Source organism: Siphateles boraxobius, unplaced genomic scaffold, assembly GCF_051911475.1.
Source record: "Siphateles boraxobius isolate OS27281-9 unplaced genomic scaffold, OSU_SipBor_1 41, whole genome shotgun sequence".
NCBI lineage: Eukaryota > Metazoa > Chordata > Actinopteri > Cypriniformes > Leuciscidae > Siphateles > Siphateles boraxobius.
Window position 1 is genome coordinate 17,029,144 of NW_027509042.1, and position 27,236 is coordinate 17,056,379.

General features: G+C 35.8%; 1 protein-coding gene across 13 annotated transcripts in view; it reads left to right on the forward strand.

The window, feature by feature from the left end:
* dnajc6 (DnaJ (Hsp40) homolog, subfamily C, member 6) overlaps positions 1-20,144 on the forward strand; it is a 55,352-nt gene extending 35,208 nt beyond the window's left edge. For 5 of the 13 annotated variants that reach the window (XM_077198659.1, XM_077198658.1, XM_077198651.1 and 2 more), the window contains 15 exons: positions 3,196-3,318; positions 4,437-4,570; positions 4,798-4,992; positions 5,658-5,766; positions 6,168-6,247; positions 6,991-7,184; positions 8,171-8,197; positions 8,995-9,387; positions 11,668-11,817; positions 13,100-13,195; positions 13,835-13,975; positions 14,063-14,395; positions 15,333-15,481; positions 15,770-15,946; positions 17,890-20,144. In XM_077198659.1, the coding sequence (XP_077054774.1) occupies positions 3,196-3,318; positions 4,437-4,570; positions 4,798-4,992; positions 5,658-5,766; positions 6,168-6,247; positions 6,991-7,184; positions 8,171-8,197; positions 8,995-9,387; positions 11,668-11,817; positions 13,100-13,195; positions 13,835-13,975; positions 14,063-14,395; positions 15,333-15,481; positions 15,770-15,946; positions 17,890-17,991 (2,403 nt within the window). In that variant the 3' untranslated portion in view covers positions 17,992-20,144. The remainder of the gene's footprint in view (positions 1-3,195; positions 3,319-4,436; positions 4,571-4,797; positions 4,993-5,657; positions 5,767-6,167; positions 6,248-6,990; positions 7,185-8,170; positions 8,198-8,994; positions 9,388-11,667; positions 11,818-13,099; positions 13,196-13,834; positions 13,976-14,062; positions 14,396-15,332; positions 15,482-15,769; positions 15,947-17,889) is intronic. The other 8 variants (XM_077198662.1, XM_077198661.1, XM_077198657.1 and 5 more) reach the window with 4 other exon arrangements.
* Positions 20,145-27,236: the final 7,092 nt, after the last annotated feature.

A 27,236-nucleotide genomic window follows, 5' to 3' on the forward strand; every position in this document is an offset into this window, starting at 1 on the left:
AGCATTTCTCTAAAACCTTTGCTGTGCACTGCAGCTAAAGGATGATTGTGAATTGATTTCAAATTCACAGTAACAGCAGCAGAGGTGGAAAGTAACAAACTACATTTACTCGCGTTATGTAATTAAGAGTTTTTTTTGTGTACTTCTACTTTTTTAAGTAGTTTTTAAAATCTGTAATTTTACTTTTACATAAGTATGTTTTGTTTGAAGTATTGTACTTCGCTACATTTGAAATCATATCCGTTACTGAGTAAAAAATAATACAAAGGAGAAAAAAAAATCACACTCCGGAAACTACTGCATTGATTGAAGGGCGGGAGAACAAACACACAAAAAAGGTGACGCAGACCCAGCTGAAGCTGAAAGCGAAGCGCCCTTGAATTCTTATGAAGCGAATTATGGCCAGTATGGAAATACTTTGGATGTAGAAAAAAGTGTGGTTGTCCTCGAGGATAGATATCCGATTTGCAAAAAATTTGGACACAAAGTGGCTGCAAAAGGAGGATACATAGGACACCACCCCCCTGCAGATAAAGGTATGTCCCGATTATAACTTAAGGCGAATGATTTACGTGATGCAGAGAGAATCCCGGAATCCAGTCATGTAAATGGAATTTACATAACGCAGAAGATGTCACGTAAAACACGCAAAATGATGGATGGATGAATAGGCTACATGGAAAGTACAGCTGTGCAATAATTCCAATCGCGACATGGTCTATGAATATTTAAGCGCAAAAATACTGCTATGTAAATATATAACCTGCTTGTTCTGCGTTTCTGTGTGAATCGGTGTGAATGAGCTGCTCCGCTTGGTCTAAGTTACTACATAGGCTACTCAAGTACTACATGCTGTTTTCAGCTTCTCACAAACAATTTGAGGACATGAATACATGAACATTTCCAGAGCTGCTCTGAGAGAACGCCTATTGAGCATTTTCACCAAATACACTTTGAAACAGGTCTTCACTACAACCCGTCAAAATAAAAGTTTGGTTTAACTAGGAGAAATTATGACAGAAATGTATTACTATTGTAGGCATACAATAGAACATACTCCTCAAAATAATAATAATAACAACAACAACAACAACAATAATACAATTTATTTAAACATTATTTAAGGAATATATTTTTTGTCCATTGTTTAATTTAGTAAATCTGTTTTGGACACAAGTTTAAATTTTCATTTGATTACCACCGTTTTTGATCACATATTTGTATTAAATCATAAATAAGAAACATTAATTTTCTGAATAAAATACATTTCATAGGACTATATTATTCTTAAACATTTTAATAAATTATTAATGTTAAAAATAAGTTGTTAATCTAATTTATAATCAGTTATTGAATTTAATTGATTCGTTTTATTGAAATTTTAATAAACAAAACAAACAAATGGTTTCAAGTTTGTTATAATAAAAGCATTCGTTCAACCCCCCAAAAAACAGTTTTCTTTAATTTAATTTTCATTTTAACTGATGATAATAATAACCATAATTTAATAATACCGTTTATTTATTTAATAATTGATTAATACTGTAAACCGTGATATTTTCTGAGATGTTATCATACTATGAAAATCTCATCCCATTACAACCCTACACGGGAGAGCCCCCCACCCCACCCCGCTGTTAAAAAAGTAATACAGTAACTTTTACCTGAGTACATTTTAAATGAGCTACTTTTTACTTTTACTTGAGTAGATTTTTAGACCGGTAATTTTACTTGTACTTAAGTAAAATTTCATTGAAGTAGTAGTACTTTTACTTGAGTAGAATATTTTATTACTCTTTCCACCTCTGCACAGCAGGATGTTTGGTGAAGCCGCTAATTGACTACTGTCAAGAGGATTTGCATCATTCCTCACCTAGCGTTAGCGGATTCCTTTTCAGATGTGTGCATGGCACTTGTACTTTTGTTGTACCTCAGGACAGACTTGCATATTTGCAAGTGAGAGTTGTACTACAGGCTTCATCTTTAGTGAAGCATTTCCACACACTTGAAGTCCACTGCTGCTTTACTGCAATGACCCACTGGGATCCTCACCTGTTTTCTTCTGCAAATCACATGATCAGCGACTAGTTGACTAGTCTGTGTAACCCCTGTTATCAAGACGTTTCAGAGAATGTAGCTTTAATACAATTTTAATCTAATTTATCCCATTCCCTCACAGATTGATTTTATTAAAATTAAAATATTTGTATTAAAGCTCAGAACATGATTTAAAGCAGATTCAGTAGTGGGAAGTGGGACAACAATTTTGTTTTGTTTCGTCATTTAAAAAGCATGCATTCTGTTAAATGTCCTGGGAAATGTCAAAAATGGACATATGAACATTCCTATTAAATCAGTCATGTAAAATGTTTATACAGTAGGTCCCAAATGTCTCATTAAACAGAGAGGAAGCTACATGATGAATCTGTTTGTCACCCATAGCACTGATTGCTGTTAAAAGTAAGTCATCATCATAATGGCCACTTAAATAATATAATGCTACGAGTTAAGGAATGCAATTTCGGTTTTGTGTCAATGAAGGGGTACTTGAGCTTTATTGATTCTGGGGAACATAAAAGATTTGGGAAACATTGGTGTAGTGCGAGTTACTTATTCTACGAGACTGTCTAGAAATGATACTAGTGGCTTTAGTGACACTTATGGCCTTCTTTCATTAAATATTAAACAGTGCTTTTCCTATAACTCCTAAGATAAACTGCATGACTCAACTATTTCTATCTCATTACTTATTTGCTGTTAGAGTTATAATTATATATATTATAACTCTAACAGCAAATAAGTCATGAGATAGAAATAGTTCAGTATTATAACTTTAACAGCATATAACTCTAACCCTATATATATATATAATTTTGGGATCACTTGTTACATTCTTTTGATTAAAAAAAATGCTCTAAATGACAAAAGTGCAGCAACATTGATGTATTAGTTATTTTGAAGGTTTGGCTTAAATATAAATAATATATGTGATATATGATGATTCTGACGTTTCCTTCTTACACAAATTCCTTGTTGTTGTAAGAATTGTTTTCTTGTATGTCTTTTTAAAAATATTTTTATATAATTTTATCCATGCATATCCAAATCTTTATTCATTTGGATATTGTACTCTCTTTTTCATCTTCTTCTCTCTAACTTCTTCCTCTCATAATTGTCCTTCTTGTTTATCTGTAGGTTTCTGAATGCAATTGGTCTTCCAGGCAGGCCCCTAGTCTTCACAACTTATTTGCCGTGTGTAAGAATATGTACAACTGGCTCAAGCAAAACCCCAAGAATGTGTGTGTGATTACCTGTTCGGTAAGGAGGTCTTTAAATGTCCATACCTGTTGCCTGTTGTGGTTACTAAGCATTAACAGCCGTGACTGTTAAACCAGATTAATTGTTTACATTTGTGTCTGAAAATTTCACATTGTCCAAAAAGGCCCAGTTTCTTAAGGCTAATTATAACATAAAAATCTTGCAAAAATAAGAATTTCTGAGAGCTTGCAAAGAAAACAACATGCCCGGCAGTTTTGTTACACATCATTCATCATTGTCAGTATGTGAAATTAGCCTTTTTTTAATGGAACTGTGTGCTACAAAATATGCATGATTTGAATAAAAAATTAAACCACAAAGAGAAAGCCTGAAAGATTGTAAAGATTCACAGTTAGATTGATTGATTGATAAATCAATGAATAAAGTGTAGCGAAAAATAAAGTGAAGATGACGAACAAACGACAAGGAAGAACAAAAAATGAACATATAGTACACAAGAGTATTTACAAGCAGCAGCACACACACTCAAAACCAATGTTACTCACTTATGGAGCAGAAACAATGCAACCTCTGTGTCAGTTTTCAGGTCTTCCCACTTAGGTCTCTCCAGCACTGGAAAGCTTTTCTAAAAATAACGCGGGTCCTAAATCTCTTGTCTGATCATAACCCTTCTTTTTCCAGGTATATTCCTCTGTCCTTTTCTCTTTTGTAATGGCTCTCACCCATCTCTCTTTCTACAGTCTTTCTTCAAATCTCCCTATTGCTCACTCTCCTTCCTCCCCCATCATGAGTGTATACATCCCCCCCACCCACACACACACACACACACACACACACACACACACACACACACTGCTGATTGGCTACAAGTTTGTTGTGGTGCTCGGTTGGATCCACTTTCAACAGTGTTTCCCTTACTGCACCTGTAATATATAATGTAATTGTAACATTCAGCCAGGGAAAGAGTTAAGAATCTAATTCCAGCTTTATTCACACAAATGAAAATCCAAGACAGGTCATAAAAAACAGCTTTGCATACACAAAAACGTACTGTTAAGACTAAAACACTGGGCTATAAGTACAATAGAAAAGGAGGAACTTAACAAGAAACATCTGTATTATCCAAGGCTGGCCTAATGCATGTTTGCTCTTTTTAGGATGGCAGAGCTTCTTCGGGCGTGCTGGTCTGTGCCATGTTCTGTTTCTGCCACCTTTTTGCCAACCCAGTGCCAGCCATGCATCTTCTCAGCGCCAAGAGGCCTGGATCAGGCCTGTGGCCCTCCCATAGGAGGTACGACCAATCAGATCGCAGCTCTCTGATAGAAACTACTGAATAAATAGTATAAATGGATGATGAACTAATAAAATTCCTATTTCTGGCATACATTACCTTAGTCTTGAAATGTCAATATTTCTGCATGTTGTATACAGAGAGAATGAAATGTTTCACCAAAACAGATGTTCTTAATTAAACAAGGTATGACAGACTTAAATGTGTGTATGTGTTTATTTATTCAGGTACATAGGTTATGTATGCAGTTTAGTCTCAGAGAAGCCCACCGTACCGCACTCCAAACCGTTAGTCATTAAAGCCGTCACAATGAGTCCTGTTCCTTGCTTCAACAAACAGCGCAGTGGCTGTCGGCCATTTTGTGATGTACTTATTGGTGAGACCAAGATCTTTTCCACAGCTCAGGAGTATGAGAGAATGAGGTAAGGATGTCGATACAGATTCTTTGCTAATGGCTCATTTTACATAGCTGATATTACTTGTAATGAATAGTAATATATTGTCCTATCAAATATTTGAGTCTTATTGTCACTTATCACAAAATCGTTTCAGATATGGTATGCAATATGTCAAGAGAACAGGGTTGATCAAAATCCACAATTTAAGAATTCAAAAACACAAATTCAAGAGTGTGAATTTAAATTGAATTGGCCACACCCCAAATGAAGTTGAATTGGAGATTGAATTAGAATGACAGGAAAAATAATTCACTGAATTGAAATTTAAAGAATCCCCACATGAACAATGTTTGATGAACAATGTATGATGAACAATGTTTATGAAAAATAAAATGTATTATTAAAAAATACACTTCCAACGATGAATGTAGATGTATGAATGTATAATGTTAGATGAATGTATGTAAACCAATTTTAATTCTACTTACTGAAAATCTATTTTGAATTTGAATTTGAATTACTATTTCTGTATCCTGCTTGCAACCTCAAATTCTAAAATGGATGGAATTTTCTTTATTTTATTTTAAAGGGCATTTCTGAATTGCGTACAAGATCATGTATGTAGCAGTTAATAAAATAATATTGTTTGTGTAATTCTGAAGTATATCTTCATGTATGCTGTTTCTCAGGGAACACAGGATTCAAGAGGGAAAAGTGGTCTTTCCTGTGGGAGTGAGTGCCCAAGGAGACGTGGTGATTTCAGTTTTTCACATGCGTTCCCATGCACTTCAGGCCAAGGTATGAGTCCAATAACTAACTGTTACCCTTTTTAAATCTAAAGCTGCAGCAGAGAAAATAAACTATAGAATGAGTACAGTATATATAGGCCTACATGTAACAGGGTTCCTACGCAGTTTGAAAAAGTATGGAATTCGATTTGAACTATTTCCAAGTCTGGATAAGTATGGAAAAAAATAAAACAGAGTATGGAAAAATAATAGTGTTGCTAGACTATTACCCCTATTCAGTTTTCTAAAATATAAAATTAAGATTTTATAAAAATGTAATGTGTCTTCATGGCAAAGGTTTAGTGAATGTTTAGTGATTGTTGAACACGACTAAATGAATTCAAGGCGCACATTTTCATTTTTTCTTTTTCTTTGCCATATGTCAGTGTTTACATTTTGGGGTGTTTGCAGGTAACAAACACCCAGATATTCCAGATTCAGTTCCATACTGGTTTCATCGCCCCCGGCACAACAGTCTTAAAGTTTATGAAGTAAGTGTTTCTTTACTGTTCTTAACTTTCATAAGAATCACACTGTAACGCTGGAAAATCTGAAGCAGTTAATCTAGATTTAAGCAGAATCTAGATTTTTTAATTTATTCAAATTCCTGCTCCACATAATGACTGATAAAATGACCAGCAACTCTTTGCCTGTCACGATTACAGCATGTTAAGACAAAAACTCTGATTTACATGGAGGAGATTGCTTTTTGTTTTGTCATGTAGCACCTGGCTAGGACACTTGATTAGGGTGTAAAATTACTTAATTTATCATTCTTTAAATCCATTCATTTACATACAATTCTTTGACATTTTTAATTTATAGACTACATGGCATATTTGTGCTTTTAAAATCTGATTAGTCACACCGAAGGACAATTTAAGTACACTGAAAAAAGAAGCTAAAATGTTATTAAAAATGATTAAAATCATGAAATCCAATCAACAACTGATACATAAAATCAAGTCCTCACCCTCAATTATTTTATTTTTCAATAATTTGTTACACCTGGATGTACGTTACACTATGGAAGAAAAGATCTGTCACTTCTTTAAATATAAACTAACTTTAAATATATGGGGTGACCAGTGACAGGACCCCAGCAAATATGCTTTCCCTTATACATTCATAGAAATGTAACCCTAAAATCTTTAAATAAAATAAAAATAAATACAGAACATGCTGTTTTACTATTTGCAGCTCTGCAGTGAAGTCTTTGTGTGTGTTTGCCCAGGACAGAGCTGGATGCCTGTGATTCTCCAGAGAAATACCCACAGCTGTTTCATGTGCTGTTAGACATTGAGGTTGAAAGCACAGAGAAACAGAAAGATCTCACCTCACCGTGGGAGCAGTTCCCCACCAAAGACCTGAACCCCAACGTGCTTTTCTCCTGTCATCAGGAACACCAGGATGCACTTGCTGTTGCAGGTAACACACAAATCCTATATATTACTAGAATGTATAATACTACACAACACAAAAAAGCTAAACAAATGGTTCCTAATTTTTTAATGAGCACATTAAAAGTAGGTCTGGGTGATATTTTATTCACAATAAATTCATAATGAATTTGCTGACGATATAAATTTAAAGCACCATTGTGAATATCATAGTGGTTTTAATGAAATTCCTCTGGCCATTTTTTTGCCATGTACCTTGTGACTCAAAATTATGGCAACGTTAAAAAGTGTAGTGTCTGATGATCACCCTTTTACATAAAAATACATAAAGTTCATAAAAATGTAGGTATATTTTGAAAATCATATACAGTATAGACTGAAATTTCTTATGCTCTCCAAGGCTGCATTTATTTGATCAAAAATGCAGTGAAAATAGTAATAATGTGAAAAATTGTTACGATTTAAAATAACTCTATTCTTTTTTATTATATATCTTAAAATGCAAATTATTCTTGTGATAGCAAAGTTGAATTTTCAGCAGCCATTACTCCAGTCTTCAAAGTCACATGATTCTTCAGAGATCATTTTAATAATCTTATTTGGTGCTCAAGACACATTTCTTATTATTAACTGTTGAAAACAATTGTGTGCTGCTTAATACTTTTGTGAAAACACTGCTACATGTTTTTCAGGGTTTCTTTCATGAGTAAAAAGTTCAAAAGACAAGCATAATTTTTCAGCATATGCATTTGCTTTTTATTAGCTATTTTATTAGCTATATCGCACAGCCCTAATTTTCTTTATCTTGAAGTAAAGTTGCTACTTTCTCATATGATAGAGAAAGACACTGTGTCCCTGTGGAGTTTAATCACCATTAAGAGTTCATTAGTTTGTCCCTCAGTGAGCCTTTTAAACAAGTCAACTCATCAGTCACTCGCTGGCATTCTGTAGAGTGTCTGTGCACCATTAAACTAAACACCATCTGTTTAATGTACTTTATTTTCTGCTGAAAAGATGAAATGGAGGGCTTGGACTTGGAAGGTAAGATGTAGTGTAGGAGGCTTGTGGGAGTCAACAGTAAGTTAATTGATAGATTTGTAGTTGACTATTGAATTTAGACATTTTGATGGTTAGTTGAAACCTAGGTGATTTTAGTGGCTTGAAATGTTATGCTTCTCACATAAAACTTAGAAAATAAGTGCAGGGACACACCAAACCGACGCCATAGAACTAGCACCGATGAAAGCCAACTGTGTTGCACCGGGGCAAAAAAGCTGCACTTGAACACAGAGAGAACTACAGCCGACTGTCAGCTAGCAGGCTATGCGCGTTCTGCGCCTACGTGTAAATGAGTCAACTGTCTATTTCTGCAGATATATTCGTCCGAAACCGACGATGCAGGCTGCAGATACACAAACTGTTAAGAAAGCAGCGTGTGCTTACCGTTTTGAATAACAATCCTGCTAATCACTTTTTATTCCACTCCGCTCATGTTAATATTAAATTATTCGCACAGGAACACTTGGGTTAGATGACGTAAAATTAGAACAGCCTTCTATCAGTACTGTTTTGACTTCTTTGCTTGCTGTTTTTCTGTTATTTTTGTGCACTGACTCATTCACCAAGCTGAATCAGCCCCGAAAAACCTGACAGCGTCCAACTAAAGCCAACTGTGCGGAAAACACCAAAAAAACTAAGTCGGCCGACGCTCAAAAACGGCCCGACATTGCCCGACGGCTGATCGTCGGCTTGGTGTGTCCTGGGCTTAACACACAAATCATATGGACAAACTTGATTTTGTTCTTTGCATCTAACCGTTTTTCCGGTCTGTCCCTTAGATCCTGCCCAGGGCCATGGGAGTTGCGGAGGCAGAGTGGGTCCGAATGAGGAGAGTGAACCCTCAGATGATGAGATGCTTTCCCTTTCTAGCCAGCAGAGCAACACGAGCAATGAGAAATCAAAAGCACCTAAGAAGCCAGAGCCCCAGCCAGCAGCGGCCCCTTCTCCAGCAGCTGAGGAAGTAGATCTGCTGGGGCTGGATGGTGACGCAGCTAAGCTTCCTCCATCCTCCCCACAACCTCCGACCACCAGCACCACCACAGACCTGCTGGGGGACCTGTTTGGAGCTCCGCCCACACCACAGCCAGCCAGTGGCCCCACTTCTGCTCAGTCCACCCCGCGGAGATCCGCAACGTCCTCCTCGCCCTGTCCATCACCTCGATCTGGAGGCAGTAAGTATGTTTTATGGCTTTTAATGTTCAGTATGTTAACTGATTTATCTGAGATGTTTGTCATGCATTGGTCAATGAAGTGACGCAGCATCTTGGTTGATAGTGTGAAATTTGAATGACTGAATTATTCATTTGAATGGCATTCATTCAGTAACAATATAATAAGACGCTGTGTCTAAGAGAACAGTCATTTATTTAAAATTGCTGTAACATGGTACATTGCTTTAATATAATGGCAGCAATGTAATAAAAACACCCAGATTCAATTAAAAGCTATTTTATTAATATTATTACACATACTTCTACTACTACTAATAATAATAATGAGTTATTAAATCCATCGAATATACTACCATTCAAAAGCAGTGTTGGGCAGTAACGCGTTACTAGTAACGCATTACTGTAACGCAGTTACTTTTGACAGTAACTCATACTGTAACGCATTACTTTTTAAATAAATTAACATCGTCACCGTTACCATATGCTGCGTTGTCCGTCACTTTTTGTAATTAATAAAATTTGGCTGAAGTGTAGCCTATAGCCTAACCTGTTTGCAGCAGCGACGCATTGTAGGATTGGTGGTAGGGTTGCTTGCCATCCGTCCCTTAAAATACGGAATTGTCCCGTATTTACAAGTAAAATGATGCGTCCCGTATCAAATCAATAAGGGAAGCGATTTGTCCCGTATTTTACATAAGGCCCACACATAGCCTAGTTGGATAAAAACATAAGGATTTACAATACTAATAGCAAATAGCCTATAAAGAATTTTCACAATAATGTTACATTATGATTAGAATCAAATGAATTTTGTTCATTTTCTAAGCTTAGAAAATGCACATTTATACGGGCTGAAATCTATAGGGCTAAAATATTGTTTAGTAATTCTGTGAATTACACTGCGCAAACCAACGTAATACTACCCACCGGATGAAGAAGGGTTGGCTCTCAGTCTCCACAGAACAAAATATTTATTTTATTTTATTTTTAGTGTTCGCATTTATGAGGAAGAAACAATGTTGCGGACGTGACAGTTCTCCGTACGTGAGCGCTCTGAAAGCGACACTAAAAGATGCTTTAAAACTTTCACAGAGACATCAAACAGAAAGCACAAAACCTTTCTTTAAAGTGAATTTCGTTTTGTATTAATTGTATCTTAATTTTAATCAATGTTTCATCAACCAATTGCCTGGATTTAATAAATAAGAAGTAAATATAGCAGACGATAGATAATCACGAAACGGAGGCGCCAGCACGTGAACTGGAGCTCGTCTCATAAATGAACCGAAACTCGGCGTTTAAGGTAACCTACTTGTCTCACAGACATGTCTACTTTTAAACAGAACAATTCAAAACGAGAGAAAACAGACTACAGACTGCTCTCTGCTTATGTAATCCGTATGAAATGTGCATTTCTCTGTGGCGCGTCTACTGCGAAGATCGCGAGTCAGCATAGCGGGATATATTCAGTTTGTGCTGGTCTGACTTAAATAAAATAGTGTTTAAAAATTACTTTCTGTTTAAGTCTGTTTTCTGTTTGTGTAGACCATAACGCATAAAAGAACATTAATGGGAACATTAAAGAATGTTTTTTTTAAGTAACTAAAAAGTTACTTTTAACAGTAATGCATTACTTTTTGGTGTAAGTAATCAAAAAAGTAATTGAGTTACTTTTTGAATGAAGTAACTAGTAACTGTAACTAGTTACTATATCTTAGTAACTAGCACAACACTGTTCAAAAGTTTGGGGTCAGTAAAAAATAAATTAATGTTTTTTATTAAGCAAGTGTCAAGTGTAAAGACATTTATAATGTTCTTTTCTATTCATCAAAGAAAGCTGGAGAAGTGGCTGCTAAAAATTTTGCCTTCACAGGAATAAGTTACATTAGTATATATTTAATATATATTAATTACAATTAATTTATTGAAACAGTCATTTTAAATTGTAATAATGTTTCACAATATTACTGTTTTTATTGTATTTTGTGATCAAATAAATCAACATCTTACTGACCCCAAACTTTTGAATGGTAGTGTGTGTTCTTTTTATTTATTTATTAAAATGTGCAATAATTTCCTAACTAAAGGTTGTTTACAGTTACAAAGCGCCATGATAATTTTTCAATGATATACAGTACCATTTTACCAATGTGTGGTGTGCATATTTTGCCTATTTTCAAACAGCTTTGAACTTGTTTTATCCAGTCAGAGGTGAGAGTCAAAACTATCGGTCTGTATAAATGTCCATTTCAGTAAAAGATCTTTTCTTTAATTCTTCAGCTTTCGACCCGTTCGGATCTGGGCCTGCACCCGCCTCTAAACCGCAGGACTTCATGGGGGCGTTCCTGGGTCCAGGTAATATGGGGCAGCCAGACCCCTTCCTGCATGCTGCACGATCTCCGTCTCCTACAATGCAGAACATGGGCATGAGTAAGGCATGCGCCTTTGCCTCTCAGTACTGCCAGTGTGTGGGCAACGTCACCATAACAACCAGCCAAGCTCTTTTGTGTTAAATCCTCCAAAATATGATCAGCAGAATAGCCTTGCAAATGTATCTCTATAAAACAACACGGTAGAAAATTTCTTATTTAAAGTGGTGATGTTTGATGTTTTGGAGAGAGTGGAATTATTAGTGGCCCCTGAGCATGATTATTTGTTTCAAGTACAATGTGTGTGGTCGATAGCAGCATGTGCTTTATGAAGGACAACTGAAACCCTGTATTATGTTTCTGGGAATATGGAAAGAAGATTAACACCAATACAGAATATAGCAACAAAATTTAACACTGTTTCCAATCACTTCATACCAGTGCTGTATAATTTTGAAATATCCTCTTTGCCTAAAATCTTTGAAGGCCTTGAAACCGCAATACTGTTACATAAAGAGCTGGAACTGTAGTTGGGGGGGGGGGGGGGGTTCAAGCATGCAAGAGAATGTCTGTTACTTATGTAATCCCCGTTCCCTGAAGTTGCGTCAAACGTGACTGACTGATAGAGAACTGGAAAAAAGAGCACTGTATGATGCCAAATGCTGTTGATTGCTACATTCTGTTTCTCAGAGCTTTGCATTTACTGAAAAATGAGAGAAATATGGTTCATTATAATATGTTGAAAATGTTTTTTTAATCAAGCATTCATGGAAGATCATATCCCAGAATCCCATCCCATAACTTGTTTTAACTAATCTAAGAGCGTTTCTTAATCAGTTAGTTTAATGCTAAGCTATTAGCTTGCTTGGAAACACATAGGGAAATGTTTAATTTGACTATTCTTAGTTTCAGTAACATAATTAATTAACATATTTTCATAATTTAGAATAAAGAAACTAAAGATTTTCTGCCATTTCTAATCAGAAACCAAATAGAGTACTCATAAAATGTATAGCTATTGAAATGTATTTTTTATTGTATTAAATTAGTCATTTTAACAGTGACAGGTTTTTGCTGCATTTCACATCATGTTACAGTCAGACATCTTTCAAAAACATCAATCAATCTCAAACATTTCAATGGTATTATGTATTTTACCTTAATTTTGTTTTTGTTTAAGATTTTTTGTAACTTTTTAATCTAACTCTAGGTTGTAATTTTCCTGTAATTAGTCAAAAATAGGATGCAATTCACAGTTGTATTATCCAAATCACTTTTTTATTGTAAATGAATATATAAATGATACATGGAGAGCCATCAAGTTAAATGTGATCCCTTCACAGGTCGCAGTTCACCTGTGCCACCCACTACTCCCTCTGTCAACATCCAACAGCCGAACTCTACGGGAACATGGGAATGGAGCAAACCAGCACCTGAAGGTAAGTTTTGTTAGAACACAAGATGTGCCGTTGAGACATCTGGTGGCCTCCTCTGAAATTACACCTAAAAAACAAAATGACTCACAACTGACTGACCTGCCATCTGGACTAGTGTGATGAGCTCATATAGCTCATAAATGTTAATCACTTGCGAAACATAATATGACTGACCTTTTTTTTTTTTTTTTAAATCAATAGAGCTGGATGCAGCTTGCCCGATCTGGCCAGTAGTTCAGATTTGTATATTATTAGAAAAAATATATTGTTATATGTTATATTATACTTTTTTCACGCAAATACATTTATTTTAAAATCAAATGTTTTGTTATAAAAATTGGAAATCATACTGTTTTTATTATTATTAAACAGAATAATATTTATACAGAAAACTTTAGGACATCCATAAATACAGAGACATTTTTTCTGATGTTATCAAGACATCATCACAGATAATTCTTGCAAGCTTGACAAAAATTAAATAACTAATTTATATTTGCCAGTTTACTTACCTAGCTTTATCTAGTTTAAAATGTTGACAGAAGCTAAATTTACGACTAAATGTTACAGGAAACCAGATAATTTATATAATCCCTATTCAGTGACGAACACTAAATTATAAATCCTGATTTGTCATATCAGGTAAAGGTTTTGGGATGGGAAGTAAGTCTGCCAGCACTAGTCCAACCAGCTCAGTTCATGGTACTCCCACCCACCAGGCCAAACCCAACAATCTGGACCCTTTTGCAGATCTAGGTAACCTAGGAGCCAGTCTGGGTGGAGGTAAATGGAATAAAGTTATTTTTAATGAGCCCTATGTTAATAAATTCATCATGGATTCAATTTCAAAATCTGTGTGTTCATTCCCAGGTGGTTCGGGATTCTCCAGCAAACCCACCACACCTACTGGTACTGGAGGAGCATTTCCGCCCATGGGCTCCCCTCAGCGTCCTGCTCCCTCTCCTCAGCACACTGCCTCTGGAGGCTGGCATCCCAGCACAGGCTTCCCCTCATGGCAGCCTGGAGGTGGGGCTCAATGGCAGCCGCCGGCCCAGGGTGCACAACACCAGACCCCACCTAAAGCACCAGGACCCTCTATGCCCCACACTTCACCACAGAACAGACCCAACTACAACGTCAGCTTCTCCAGCATGGGTGGAGCATCGCCAGGAGCCACTGGACCAAAAGCACAGCCTAACATGGGTGAGTAACTGAACACAAACTGCCTAGTGATTCGTCATAGAATCTGGTCCAGTTTTAAGTAGTTGTGCTTCATGCGAATGTGTTCCTTGTAAAATTTGAATATTTTAAGCAGGATCATTCTTAGTTTCACCCTGATGGACTTAGTTTGTATCCTTCAGTCACATGTCTCATTTGTTCTCAGTTTCCAGCCACTTGTTTGTCTCCTAGGTTACTCTTTGCATTCTAGTTTGTTTCTATGGTCGCTCATTAGTTCCCTTGTTTGTATCACCTGTATTAATCCTATCATCTTTGTTTTCACTTAGAATATATATATATATATATATATATATATATATATATATATATATATATATATATATATATATATATATATATATATATGCCTGTGGTTTAGTTCTCATTTGTCGGTTCTTGTTAATGCTTATGTTCAGTTTGGTGTAGTCCACTTTTGGTTAATACAGTCTGTTCACTTTTATCTTCGTCTTTGCGTCATATACACCACACTCAGCCAAAGAGACAATTATGAGCCAATCACTTTTTGAAAAAAGTCAAATAAAACACTGAAAACTGCAACCAGTTGTTTTAAATACTACAAATGAACTTAGGCATCACAACATACATACATAATGTACAATATGAAATATCTGTAGTTTTTGCGATTGGCTAAATGTTTAATTTAACAGTGAAATTTTATTTTCACTGAATTAAAAACTGTATGTGACTTTTAGATGGTGGCAAAGGTAATCTAAATATAAAAAATAGAGGAAATATGCTTGTACAAATAAATATCTAATGATACAGATGAATTAAAAAATCACTAATATTGGTGGATGAGCGATATGGTACAGATATTGTGCATCTCTAAATATTTACTTTACTACAAAGAATAATATAAATGGCAAGTCTTTCCTTAATAATTATTTCCTGTTTCTTCCAGGAACCAGACCAAAGGTTTCTGCTGCTAACTTTGATGACCTACTCTCAGGCCAGGGCTTTGCTGGCTCAAAGGATAAGAAAGGGCCAAAAACAATAGCAGAAATGAGAAAAGAGGAGATGGCAAAAGAAATGGACCCAGAGAGACTCAAGGTAAAAAAAATAAAACACACACACACACACACACACACACACACACACACACACACACACACATAAATAAATGCAAGCTGATACTTAAATATAGTTTTCCATGACAGGCTGGAATACTGTACTCTGATTCATCAGTCATTGTCAAATAATATGTTTGCCATTTAGTTTGTGATAATGATCAGCTGACTGTACATTGTTCCTTACATATTCCTATTTTTAAAGACTTTGTTGTAGTTCAAATCTGAATCAGATTATTATGTTTTAATATAATTGTGCTATTTGTGTCAGATTCTGGAGTGGATTGAGGGGAAGGAGAGGAACATCAGAGCGCTACTGTCCACCATGCATACGGTGCTTTGGGAGGGGGAGAACCGCTGGAAACCTGTAGGCATGGCTGACCTTGTCACACCAGAGCAGGTGAAGAAGGTCTACCGTAAAGCTGTGCTGGTAGTACACCCTGACAAGGTAAGAGACGTATTTATTCAGTTTACGTTAAAGCACTTAAAAAGAAAGTATGAAATCTTAAAAGCACAGCTGCAAAATACAGTAGCATTCAAAAGTTTGGAATCTATAAATTTTTTTTTTTTTATGTTTTAGAAAGTCTATTATGCTTATCAAGGCTGCATTTATTTAATCCAAAGTATTAAAAAGTTGAGTATTATTACAATTTAAAATAACTGTTTTCTATTTGAATATATTTAAAAATGCAAAGCTGCATTTTCATCATCATTACTCCAGTCTTCACATGATCCTTCAGAAATCATTCTAATATGCTGAACTGATTTGCTGCTCAAGAAACAATTATTATTGCTATCAAGGTTGAAAACATTTGTGCTGCTTTATATTTTAATGAAAACCTTGATCTTTGACTACAAAAGAACAGCATTTATTTGAAATAGAAATCTTTTTTTAACATTGTAAATGTCTTTACGTCACTTTTGATCAATTCAATGCATTCTTAATTTAATAAATGTATTTGTTTATTTTCTTACTGGCCCCAAACTTTTAAATGGTAGTGTACCTGCCTATTTAATTACCAAGGTCAGAGAGAAGGTGATCACGAAAAATCTGCTTTGATAGTAAAATACATTAATAAGTGGATCTCTAATAAGTGGATATGACCCCCTTAAAATATATAGTTAAGGTTTTTTAAAGCTACAATATGTAATATTTTTGTAATACAATATCCAAAAATCACTTGCACAGTGTGATATATTTCCTGCAGTTGTGTACGTACAATATCCCAAAAGTTCTCAAAGATTTTGATAACACTTTATTTTACAGTGTCCTTGTTACATATGTTACATGTACTTACCATAGTAATAACAGTAAATTATGCATAATTACATGGAACTAACCCTCAACCAAATCCTAATCCTACCCTAACCCTATAGTAAGTACATGTAGTTAATTATTATTACTCAGTACTTAAATATATAATTAGACTGTAACAATGACACCTTAAAGTAAAGTGTAACCAAGATTTTTAATTTCAGAGAAATTCCCATTTTAAATAATGGCTCGTCCATGTTCACCTGTCGCCTGTCACTGACGTAATATCCGGGTTATCCCTGGTTTCCGCTCGTACTGCCATAGTTACCATGGCGACAGACGTGGACAACTGCGTTACATCTAGCGGCACGCTCACGCTGTAGTTGTTTCATTTAAACATTATGGACCATGGCAAGCAGACTTTGGGACAAAAGGAGAACTAAAACGAGGATCAATATCAGCGTGGCGTTTTCGAGATGCCAAGAGCTCCACGTCCGTGACTAACTTCGACAGAGACGTCACTCTTGCATGTACTTTATTAGACAGGTGAGCAAATGTACATAAAACTAATCAATGCTATATAGCTCAACATGATGAAATATTAGAATATGATCAGTATGTTATTCTAATGTTGATCTAGCTTACTGCTAGTCTCATACAGACAAACTAACACATAGAATAACATTATAACTTTCAACACACTTAAATGCAGTTTAGTGTGATAGTGTAGACCAAGTGAAATAGCGCTGCGTTACCTCACAAGTTTAATTCGTCAAATAAACGGACCTGTGTGAGTATTAATTCAGCACTTGCGGGTAACAGTTAGTTCGGTAGAATGAAATGTCCTTACTCCTTTATATCCGCGGGACTCGCGTGTGGCGCTGATATCTGTCTCTCATTAGCAATCGCGACCTGCTTCATATACCACAGTCATGTTAAAAACATCAGTGTATTCACTCATCCATAAACATTATTAGATCTATCAGCATGACGACAAGTTCCATAATTCCGCTTATGTGTCATCAACCTACGCCTTTGTTATTGTGAGAGGTTAGCGACCCCTGGCAGCGAAAAAAATTACATATTGTAACTTTAAAGCCAAATTGTGTATGTTTCCTCTCTCTTCCCATCTGCAGGCTACTGGACAACCCTACGAACAATATGCCAAGATGATTTTTATGGAACTAAATGATGCCTGGTCAGAATTTGACAGCCAAGGACAGAAAGCACTGTACTAAGACTTACTGTATATGATCAAAACCAGTCAGCAGTTCCTGCCCAGATTAGACGCCCTGCAACCCAAAAGTCCTTGAAAGTCTCCTTTGTTATCTCTCCCACCTCGAGGACCCTGCTTCATAGAGACGTCAGAGCTTATCTACAGTATAGTTGTGTGTATATCTCTATTGTTCATGCACTAGGCCAACATAACTGCTGTATGAGAAGACTGCTGTTGGAAAAAGTAGCATTCAGCATTGTTAAAAAAAAACCCCTCTTATTTGTGTCTTTCCCTGGACTTGCCTACATATCAAAGTTCAGACTTTGGTCATTACACAGCTGTGAAATATGAACATTATCAGTCAACCAGGTCATCATAGAATGTTGGGTAAAATTTATTCAGGAGTCTTCGGGTGAGTTTATGATTTATTAAAGAGGTTTAGTGCTGAGGAATCAAATGAAAAAATATGTCAGAATTCTGCAAGACAAGCCACACACTGTCGCGGCTTGCAAAACTTTGTTAAACAATACAAAGTTTGGTCTAAATCCTTCTTAGAGAGTTATTTAGTAAAGTTTTGCATGCTACAGCAGTAATGCAGGACCTGTTCTATTTCTTGCATTGCATTGACTGTGTCCTACTGTACACACCTGCTCGCGACTGCATATATGTGCAAGGGGTGTTTATTTATTTGTTGGTTTTGCAAGACAACTATGAAATGTGTGAAAATAAAAGTGGGTCTCGGTAAAGTGAGCTAAGACTGTGGTTTCCCGGACAGTCAGGGAATGGATGTTTAGAAAGATAAGCTCAAATGAAAGAACACTCAGACAAAAACCTGCAAAAATTGAAAAGTCTTGTGTGATATAACATGTAACTTCTTTCAGAAGCTAAGAGACGCTGTGCTGGGAGGCAAAAGCACAATAAATATGAGAGACTTTACAGGAAATGGGAGGTTTTCTCAAACTTGATCTGTGAAATGCAGTAGATTTAACTAGCAGTTTATTCTTATGTTGTTTTCTACTGAATATTGATCTGTCTGTATATGTTGCACTATAATAACATACTGTTTACAACATACATAAGTCCAAGGAAATTCTTTATTCATGTAGTTATTCCATAGAAAAAATAAACTAGTCGTTTTGCAAGTACCTCCAAGTACATGGCTTGTTTCGAGCTATATCTGTACATTGAACGTTAAGGTTGTCTTTAACACAATTTATGTTAACCAGATATCTTTAACCGGTTAATAGTGCCCTAAAGAACAAGTCATACTTAGTACTTTTTGTTGAAGTACTAAATGTACTAAAATCCGCTTAAAGTTTCTAATGCATTCATGTTTGATAATGAAACAAAGCCTTTTGACTGAGAAATGTGATTGATGGAAAGTGTTCAAATCCCATTGTTTTATTACCATAGGTGTCTTTTAAACCAACTGAACATATCATGTGGACCATTAATATTTTGACATATGAAATCATAAATGCCATTAATCAACATAAGTGGATAGATCTTTAAAATCCAGCTCTTTTAGCATATCTCGGTATCCTCATAATGTACTGCATGTTTGACTGTAAGTGGCACGTGGTCCAAAAGAAGTTTCTAGAGTGTACAGCCACTAATCTGCCCTTTCTCTTCTCAGTATATTTGCACTTGAATGGCATTAGGTAAATCCAGAACACACTTACGTAACTTGCAGTACTTGCTGTACATCTCATTCATGCTTTGCCTTCCTCTTTTTGCTATCATACAGTGATATACTGAAGCTTTACCTGTTATCGAAGCAGTCTTCTCTTACATTTTGCCATCAGTTACCTTCCTCTTGACACAATCTGGCACTAAAGACTTGAATGCACACGGTGGACAAAGAACAGATTAGCAAGAATTGAATAAAGTTGGAACTTTCCCACCACCCACTTGTGGACTGAGCCGTTTATCTTCAACCTTAGGATATAATGTTCAGAAGCTAACCTCTGTATATAGTAGTGAATGTGTGGTGTTCAATAATGCTGTTTCTCTGCAAGGAAGTGGTATGGTTTGGATACAGCTCTGTGTTTGTTTGCTGTATCAGTATTATTGTGACATGAATTTGTTTTCTGTGTCTCTTTTTCTGTTTTTATTTTCTCCATATGGAGCTGTACATATGATAATGTGCATTGGACAAATAAATGGGAAACAAAATGAGGTTAGTGTGAATTTTTTTTTAAAGTGACATTTGAAAGGTAAAAGCTTGTTGAAAGGACAAGGGAATTAAAGTGATAGTTCAGCCAAATATGAAAATTCTGACATCAATATGCTCCAATGTTGTTTGGTTACCAAGTTTCTTCAAAATACCTACTTTTGTGTTGTGAAGAAAGAAATGGATACACGTTTGGAAGAACATGAGGGTGAGAATTTTCATTTTGGGGCAAACTATATTGCATAAGGATCATTATTCTAATGGGATCCTAGTTGGAAAAAGTTTAACCTCAATTTACGCTTTTCATGCAAATACAATGACTGACTTTCAAAAGTCATGTACAAATAAAAAGTGGTATGTCATCACTCTTAAAAGCCAGTGAGAAATGAATCGTATTACTAAACGGCTAAAAGTTTATAGTGCAAAACAATAGCAGTAAAGAATGAAATGAAAGGACTGACTAATCCTGCTGAGTCATCAGATCCCCTTTCTTTGTCTGATTCATCCGGGTTGTCCCACCCACACTTTTGGCATGTGAGGGTTTAAAATTACCAACATTTGTTGGGATGAAGGTAAGGATGGAAACAAAAAAAGGAAAAGGATGAAGTTTGATGCTAAAGATTGCTGAGGGATCTGCTCTAAAGCAAAAGACACTGGCCTTTACAAAGAAAGGGAGTCAAGATGTAATATTTGCTGTGACACTATTGACTTTGTTCTTTAACGCAGATTGCTCTGTGCCCTATTAACCCATGGCAGCCTGACCTTTGACCCCTGGGAATCGCCTCAGCTTTGATTAGATATAGTGCCCACAAGATGGCAGCAAAACTATGATCATCTTCTTTCAACTACATACAACATTAATTTCTCAGAATCTTTTAACTCTCTATGCAGCATCTTAATTTATAAATGAAACTAAATAAAACGTATTTAAAAAAAAAAACAATAATGTTCGGCCAATAAAATGTAATTTAGTTATGTGATAATACATCCCCTTTAGCTAATAAGCTTTACATTTTTGGGCAAAAAGGAAGTGATGGAAACATTAGCACACCGGTCACATGGCACACTTGGTGAGTTTATTTTATACTAGAAAATACATAGAATAGAATAGAATAATAGTACATCCAAATGTGCTGTTTAGTGTTTTGAATTTTTAATACATATTTTATAATAAATAATAAAAAAAAACTCAAAGACCGAAAAATCTATGCATCACGCATAAAAAATTATCTTGGGATACCCATTTCCTGTGATTTGGAACTTGCTAGATTAAAAATGTTTTTAAGTTTTTGTTTGTAGATGTAGAAAACAAATTTTAGAAAATTATTTTAATCTTAATTATTCATAAATAAAATAAAAAAATCTTTTTACAAATTTGATTTCACAATAATTCGCATAAACTTAACAATTACTGTTGCTGTAGGGCATTCAGTTTGTTTGTGTGACCGAAGAAAAAGCACTTTATGCACTCCATGGTGTTATGGAAATAACAGTGCAGCATATTTTACAGATATGTAAACCTAGATCATAACGGTGAATGTCCCGGTTCATTATGTTAAAAAGTGGGCTCATTCCTCCACTGAGTGTCCATAACAAAAAGCTTTTGTTTGAGCACTGGTCCTTAAAACAAGGCAACTCTGACTCATCCTCATGTAAGTGACTGTAATTGGGTAAAATTCTGCTCTAGTCAAGAACACTTTATCTTCTCTCTACCATGTTAATCTTTAGAACCTGTCCTCTGGTCTTCTCAGTACTTGAGGCACATTGATGGAATCTACTAACTTTTTTTGGTAAGATATTACCAATCCTTATCCCTATCACCCAGAGCTAATGTGTTTCCTTATTGACTTCTGTAACATTTTGCCAGATGTTTTGATACTTTTCTAGGTAAAATATTGTCTCAAAAATTCTGCTTGCACATGGATGCATCATATTGCATGTCCATACCTTTAAAATTTGTAAGGCGGGAGCCAGCAAGTCTTGGCTACCCCTCAAGAAAGCAAAAGACTCTCCTGAGAATTAACATTTGAACCCTCCCGTGCATAATGTAACAGCAACATCCGAGACGCAGCACACAGTGCAACTTACACCTCACCCCTCACTTTGACAATCTCCCCCTTCTCCCCCTTTCTCCTCCTCACCTGAAACTCACTGAAAACCCATGAAATGTTAAGTGTGTACAAAAAAGTAACTACATGTTTTGTATCATTTAAAGTGTCTCAGTGCACCTGGTAAAATGGTCTCTGAAAAGCTAAAAGAAGTTATAAAATATGAGAAAAGTGATTTGTCCCTTAAAGGTGTTCCCTCCCCCAGATCCTCCATTCTGATCTCACAGTTGTGAGCCCCTCACTAGGTGACCAAAATCTAATTATAATGACAGACACCACCGATTGGTAAGAAAATTGAATTATCTGGGTTTATAAGGAAAATGGGCAAAAAGCTGGTAGGTTGACTTCCCACACGATCGCTGTGTGTAGTTTTTCGTTGCCAGGTAAACAATTCTTGAATTCCTCGATTTCCGAAATGTTGTTATTATATTTGATTGATGTATTGGATTTTGAATTATCGTTCTATTACCTGGTCAATAACTTGTAAACATTTGATTTTATTCTGACTGACTCTAAAATTGTTCTCCCAGTAGATTAACTGGATTCGTATGTTCCCGCAAGTTTGCGTCAGATTAGTGACTGACAACTAATATTTGGCACTAATTCAATTGTTGTTTTGCAGAGACGAGTTATTTCCGTTTAGGGCATCAAACGCTTTGTTTTAATTTAATGTTACTTTAGATAAGTGTACGTGGGAAACCACGGGATGGCCAATCCAAAGCTATTATAAATAAATCAAGTTGGTTAACTTATATGTAGTAGTGGCTACCTCTGCCTGAAGTAAACGTTACATTAAATTCAAGTGTATGCAAATTCAACGGGGCTATATAAAAGTATCTTTGATTGTGTAAGGGTGAATCCAACCGTCTAAGATATTAGCCAATTACCTCTGTTTGGTGACCGAAACTGGCAAGATTGCGAGCGTGAGACCCGCGGAAGACGCAGGGCCTCTGAGCGTCATAGTCTGAGTTTCCTAATCTGAGCGGGTAAAACATAATTAAAGAGTTAAAACATTATAATCAAATATTCGTTCACTTTTAATGATGCCCAGATATCATTAAAACCTTTTTCATTTATGGAGTCAGGTGAACGAGTTGTTACCAGAAAATGAATTCCATTTAATAGTGTTGTCTTGTGTTGCGGAAAAGAAAAGACAGTAACACGCAGGGACCTTCACCCGTTCTATCATAAAACCTCTATTGGGCCGATTGAGTAGGGCTTACAAAGTATTCACCCAAAAATGTTAAATCCTGTACTCACCCTCCATTTCAAACTTGTATGCATTTCTTTCTTACAACATTTCAGGCGGCTTTCAGAGACTCCGGAGTAATTCATTCTGTGAACAGTATGAAGTCATCAAACTTTAATTCGTCTAAAATAAATGGTGTTTTCTTCTAAAATAAATGGTGCAATTTAATGGCAGAGATGTTTTGCTGACCTTTCATAGTCTGCTTTTCCAGTTCTAAGCAATCCTCTATGTGTTGTGGGGTGCATCAGGGCATTTGATTCCCTATTGGCGATTAAAGTGAACTAAACATAATAGTGTTTGTACAGTTACTAAAGTAACTAAAGTGGCAGTTTCATCACCGAGCACCTGCAGTGTAACACACCTGCGGTATCAAAATGACGTGTACTTGACATGCATGGATATTCATATAAAGATATGGAGACGTGCATAGACAGGAATATTTTTATGTAGTTGTCTGCGTACTCCTTCACATTCTTTTGTTCAAACATCTCAGTTGGCATTGCAGGTCCATTTACGTCAGTGAGCTGCGAGGATGAAGTTTTAACAAGGCCAGAGACGAGTCAGGCCAGAAAACTTTATGAGTGACAATAAAATAAAATGTGCTTAACACAAAATGGAAAAATGATTTTGGGGTCAAAGAGAAACATGAATACAGCACAAAATCTAGTTTTTTTACTTTGTAAAGTTTTAAATAGTAATGTTTTTCTTACACAAACTCATCGTTTTGCTACATTAGGCCTTTATTAACCCCCCGGAGTCGTGTGGAACACTTTTATGATGGATGGATGCAAGTTTTTGAGCTTTAATCTGATGGTTGCAATCCACTGCCATTATAAAGCTCAGAAGCATCAGGGTGTTTATTAATATAACTCTGATTGTATTCGTCTGAAAGAAGACAGTCATATACACCTAGGATGGCTTGAGGGTGAGTAAATCTTGGACTAATTTTCATTTCTTCCCGCCCCGCCCTGCTCCGCTCCACTTTTCCAGCATTTTTCAAATATTGCCAGTGGGTGGAGTCAGGCTCTGACCAGGGGTTTAGTTACCCTTTAAAAGGGAGCCAATGCAGTGCTGACAGAACGGGACTAATATGGTCATACTTCCTGGTTCTAGTGAGAACTCTAGCCGTTGCGTTTTGGAACAACTGGACTTTGTTTATTAAGCGTGCAGGACAACCACCCAGTAGAGCATTACAATAATCTAGCCTTGAGGTCATCTAGCCTGTGTGATTATTTTTTTGTCATTTTACCCTTTTTGAGTTATATGTCTTCTGCTAAATATATGGAAATGAGAGCACATGCATGGTGAAGTGTACATCATATTCATTTTATGGAAAATTAGGGTGATTCATTCTAAAGAGACTGCTTATTTGTGTTTTGTATCAGGTATGTTTTCTCTGTTGCATTATTTCCTTGTCTAAGGTAATTTTTCTTTACTCAATTTGTTTCATGCACCTTTTTGCCCTTTTGCATTGTAACCGAATAATAGAGAAAACAAGGGTGATTCACTCTAAATAGGCTGCTTATTTTTGTTTTGCATCAGAGAGAGAAGGAATAAAAGATCCAGAGAAACCGCTGTCCCGTGTCAAATTCACCAAAGCTACACAACACAGAATCAAGTGTTTTATAACCGATGTCGCCGGTCGCACATCACACTTGGCATCGTGAGCCACCCTTTACACTTGACTGCAAATCAAATCGATGATTTGGTCTAATTAATGAATTATACTTTATAATTCATACTTCATATAATTATAATTATTTTTGGAACTATTCATGGCAATGTGGAATATTGGGTCTAAAGGCAAGTTACTAAATATTAGCTTATTGTTTGTTTAACTTTTTATAAAAGCAATATCACATTCACAATCATGCTGTTTTCACAAACATCAGCAAGGCTGTGATTACCATGTGCTGCATCATGGCTGAATCTGATATTCGGGAATCTGTTATGAATGGCAGAAAAGAGTGACTTAAATTTAAAGTAATAGCTACTCAAAACAGAAGAGCTAATAAAATAAAAGATGAAAGATATGCACTAGATATGCACTCTGGGTTCTCATAAAGGCAGGAGCTTTAAAGGGTACATGTAATGCATACAGTAAACAATATTTTCAAAGTCTTGAGAACAGACATGATTAATCAGAGTGAATTATTTATGAGCCAGAGTTTCAGTTTTGAATCCTAACTACCATCCACACAGAGCTGGGAATGGTACATTTTTATTCATATCACAATGTTCAGAATGAGGAAATATTCCTCCAAGCTTACCAGAGGACTGGATCTCAACTTCTCTACTGGAAACCCAAGGACAGTCGTATGAGGATACATCAGCCCAGTATTGTTATGCATGTAGCAAAGAATAAAGTCAAGCACTAGAACTATATCAGTCTAAAAAATGCACATCATTGCTTAGAGGATACAAGTTGTTTATCTCTTCTTTACTTGTCCATATTGAGACACCAGATAATTAGTTAAGCCAATATTTAGGTTTTATTTTGTGGTTAAATGCTCCTGTGAATGTTTACATAATATGAACTTTTAAATACATATTTTAACCAATGAATATATAAGGAAAAATATAATTTTTAATCACCTTTAAGTTTTTGCAATTCAGTTAAATAGACCTGCTGTGTGACAAATGAATGTATAAAATTGTAATCGAATGATGATTAGTTATGTCTGCGTGTGTGATGTAACAGATGATGTGTATGGAAGAGACAGTTGATGGAAGTGAAGTCTGTATGGCGCGACTGCTGAACAGTTTCCGAAAGATTCAGTAAAAGTTCAAAGAACAGAATCAAGACTGGACATTGTATTCTTTTGCACTACACAAGGGTTTATTACAAAAACAATGTAAAAAAAGTCTTAGTTAATAGATCATAAAAATTGCATAATAATTGCACAACTGAAATTTACAATAAATCAGTAACTGTGGTTAACAGAACTTAAACGTAAAATAAATGGTAGAAAATTTTAGGTTTTACAGAACTAAATTAATTTTACAATATAAAAAAACCCATTACATTAACTGATAATGTTTGTCAAAGATACTGTCTAGAGTTCTTTGAATCAACACGTGGAAGACGTTAAATGCCAGTTTCATTTTATTTTAAATTCTCCCAAGCCAGGAAAGTGCCAGGTGCTCACAAGTGCCAAAACATAAAAATAAATAAATAAATAAACTTAAAGGAAAAAATAAAAAATCAATATACAAAACAATAACCTTGGAGCAGGTATAACAGTTCATCCAGAGTACTCAGCAGATACTGCACTCACTACCACCAGCATTTATACCCATGGGTACAACCATTTCTCAGTAATCATAACATGGTATCAAAACATGTGTTACAGATCAAATAACTCCATTTCCTTCAACACACAAATTTAAATACCCAGCACACACTTCAATTCAACACTAATTATAAAAAGTATCATTATACAGTATTATACCAATCAACCGTTATACATCAATACCTTCATCAAACAATTCCACCCATTACCCCCCATACTTGGTATCTCCCACTCCCATGAGGCAACACAGTACAGGTACAAAAAGCCTGACAAAAGTCCATTCCGGTCTTTTACTCAAATCAAGATGGCCGCCACCATGTATGCTGATCCAGGTTATAGTCAACAGTTTGTAAAAAGCTTGAATGTCCCCTAGGTTAGTGCTCAGGTGCCAGTCTGAGACACAACAGTCTAATTGTAGGTGTATGTTTGGGTGAATGTGTGTGG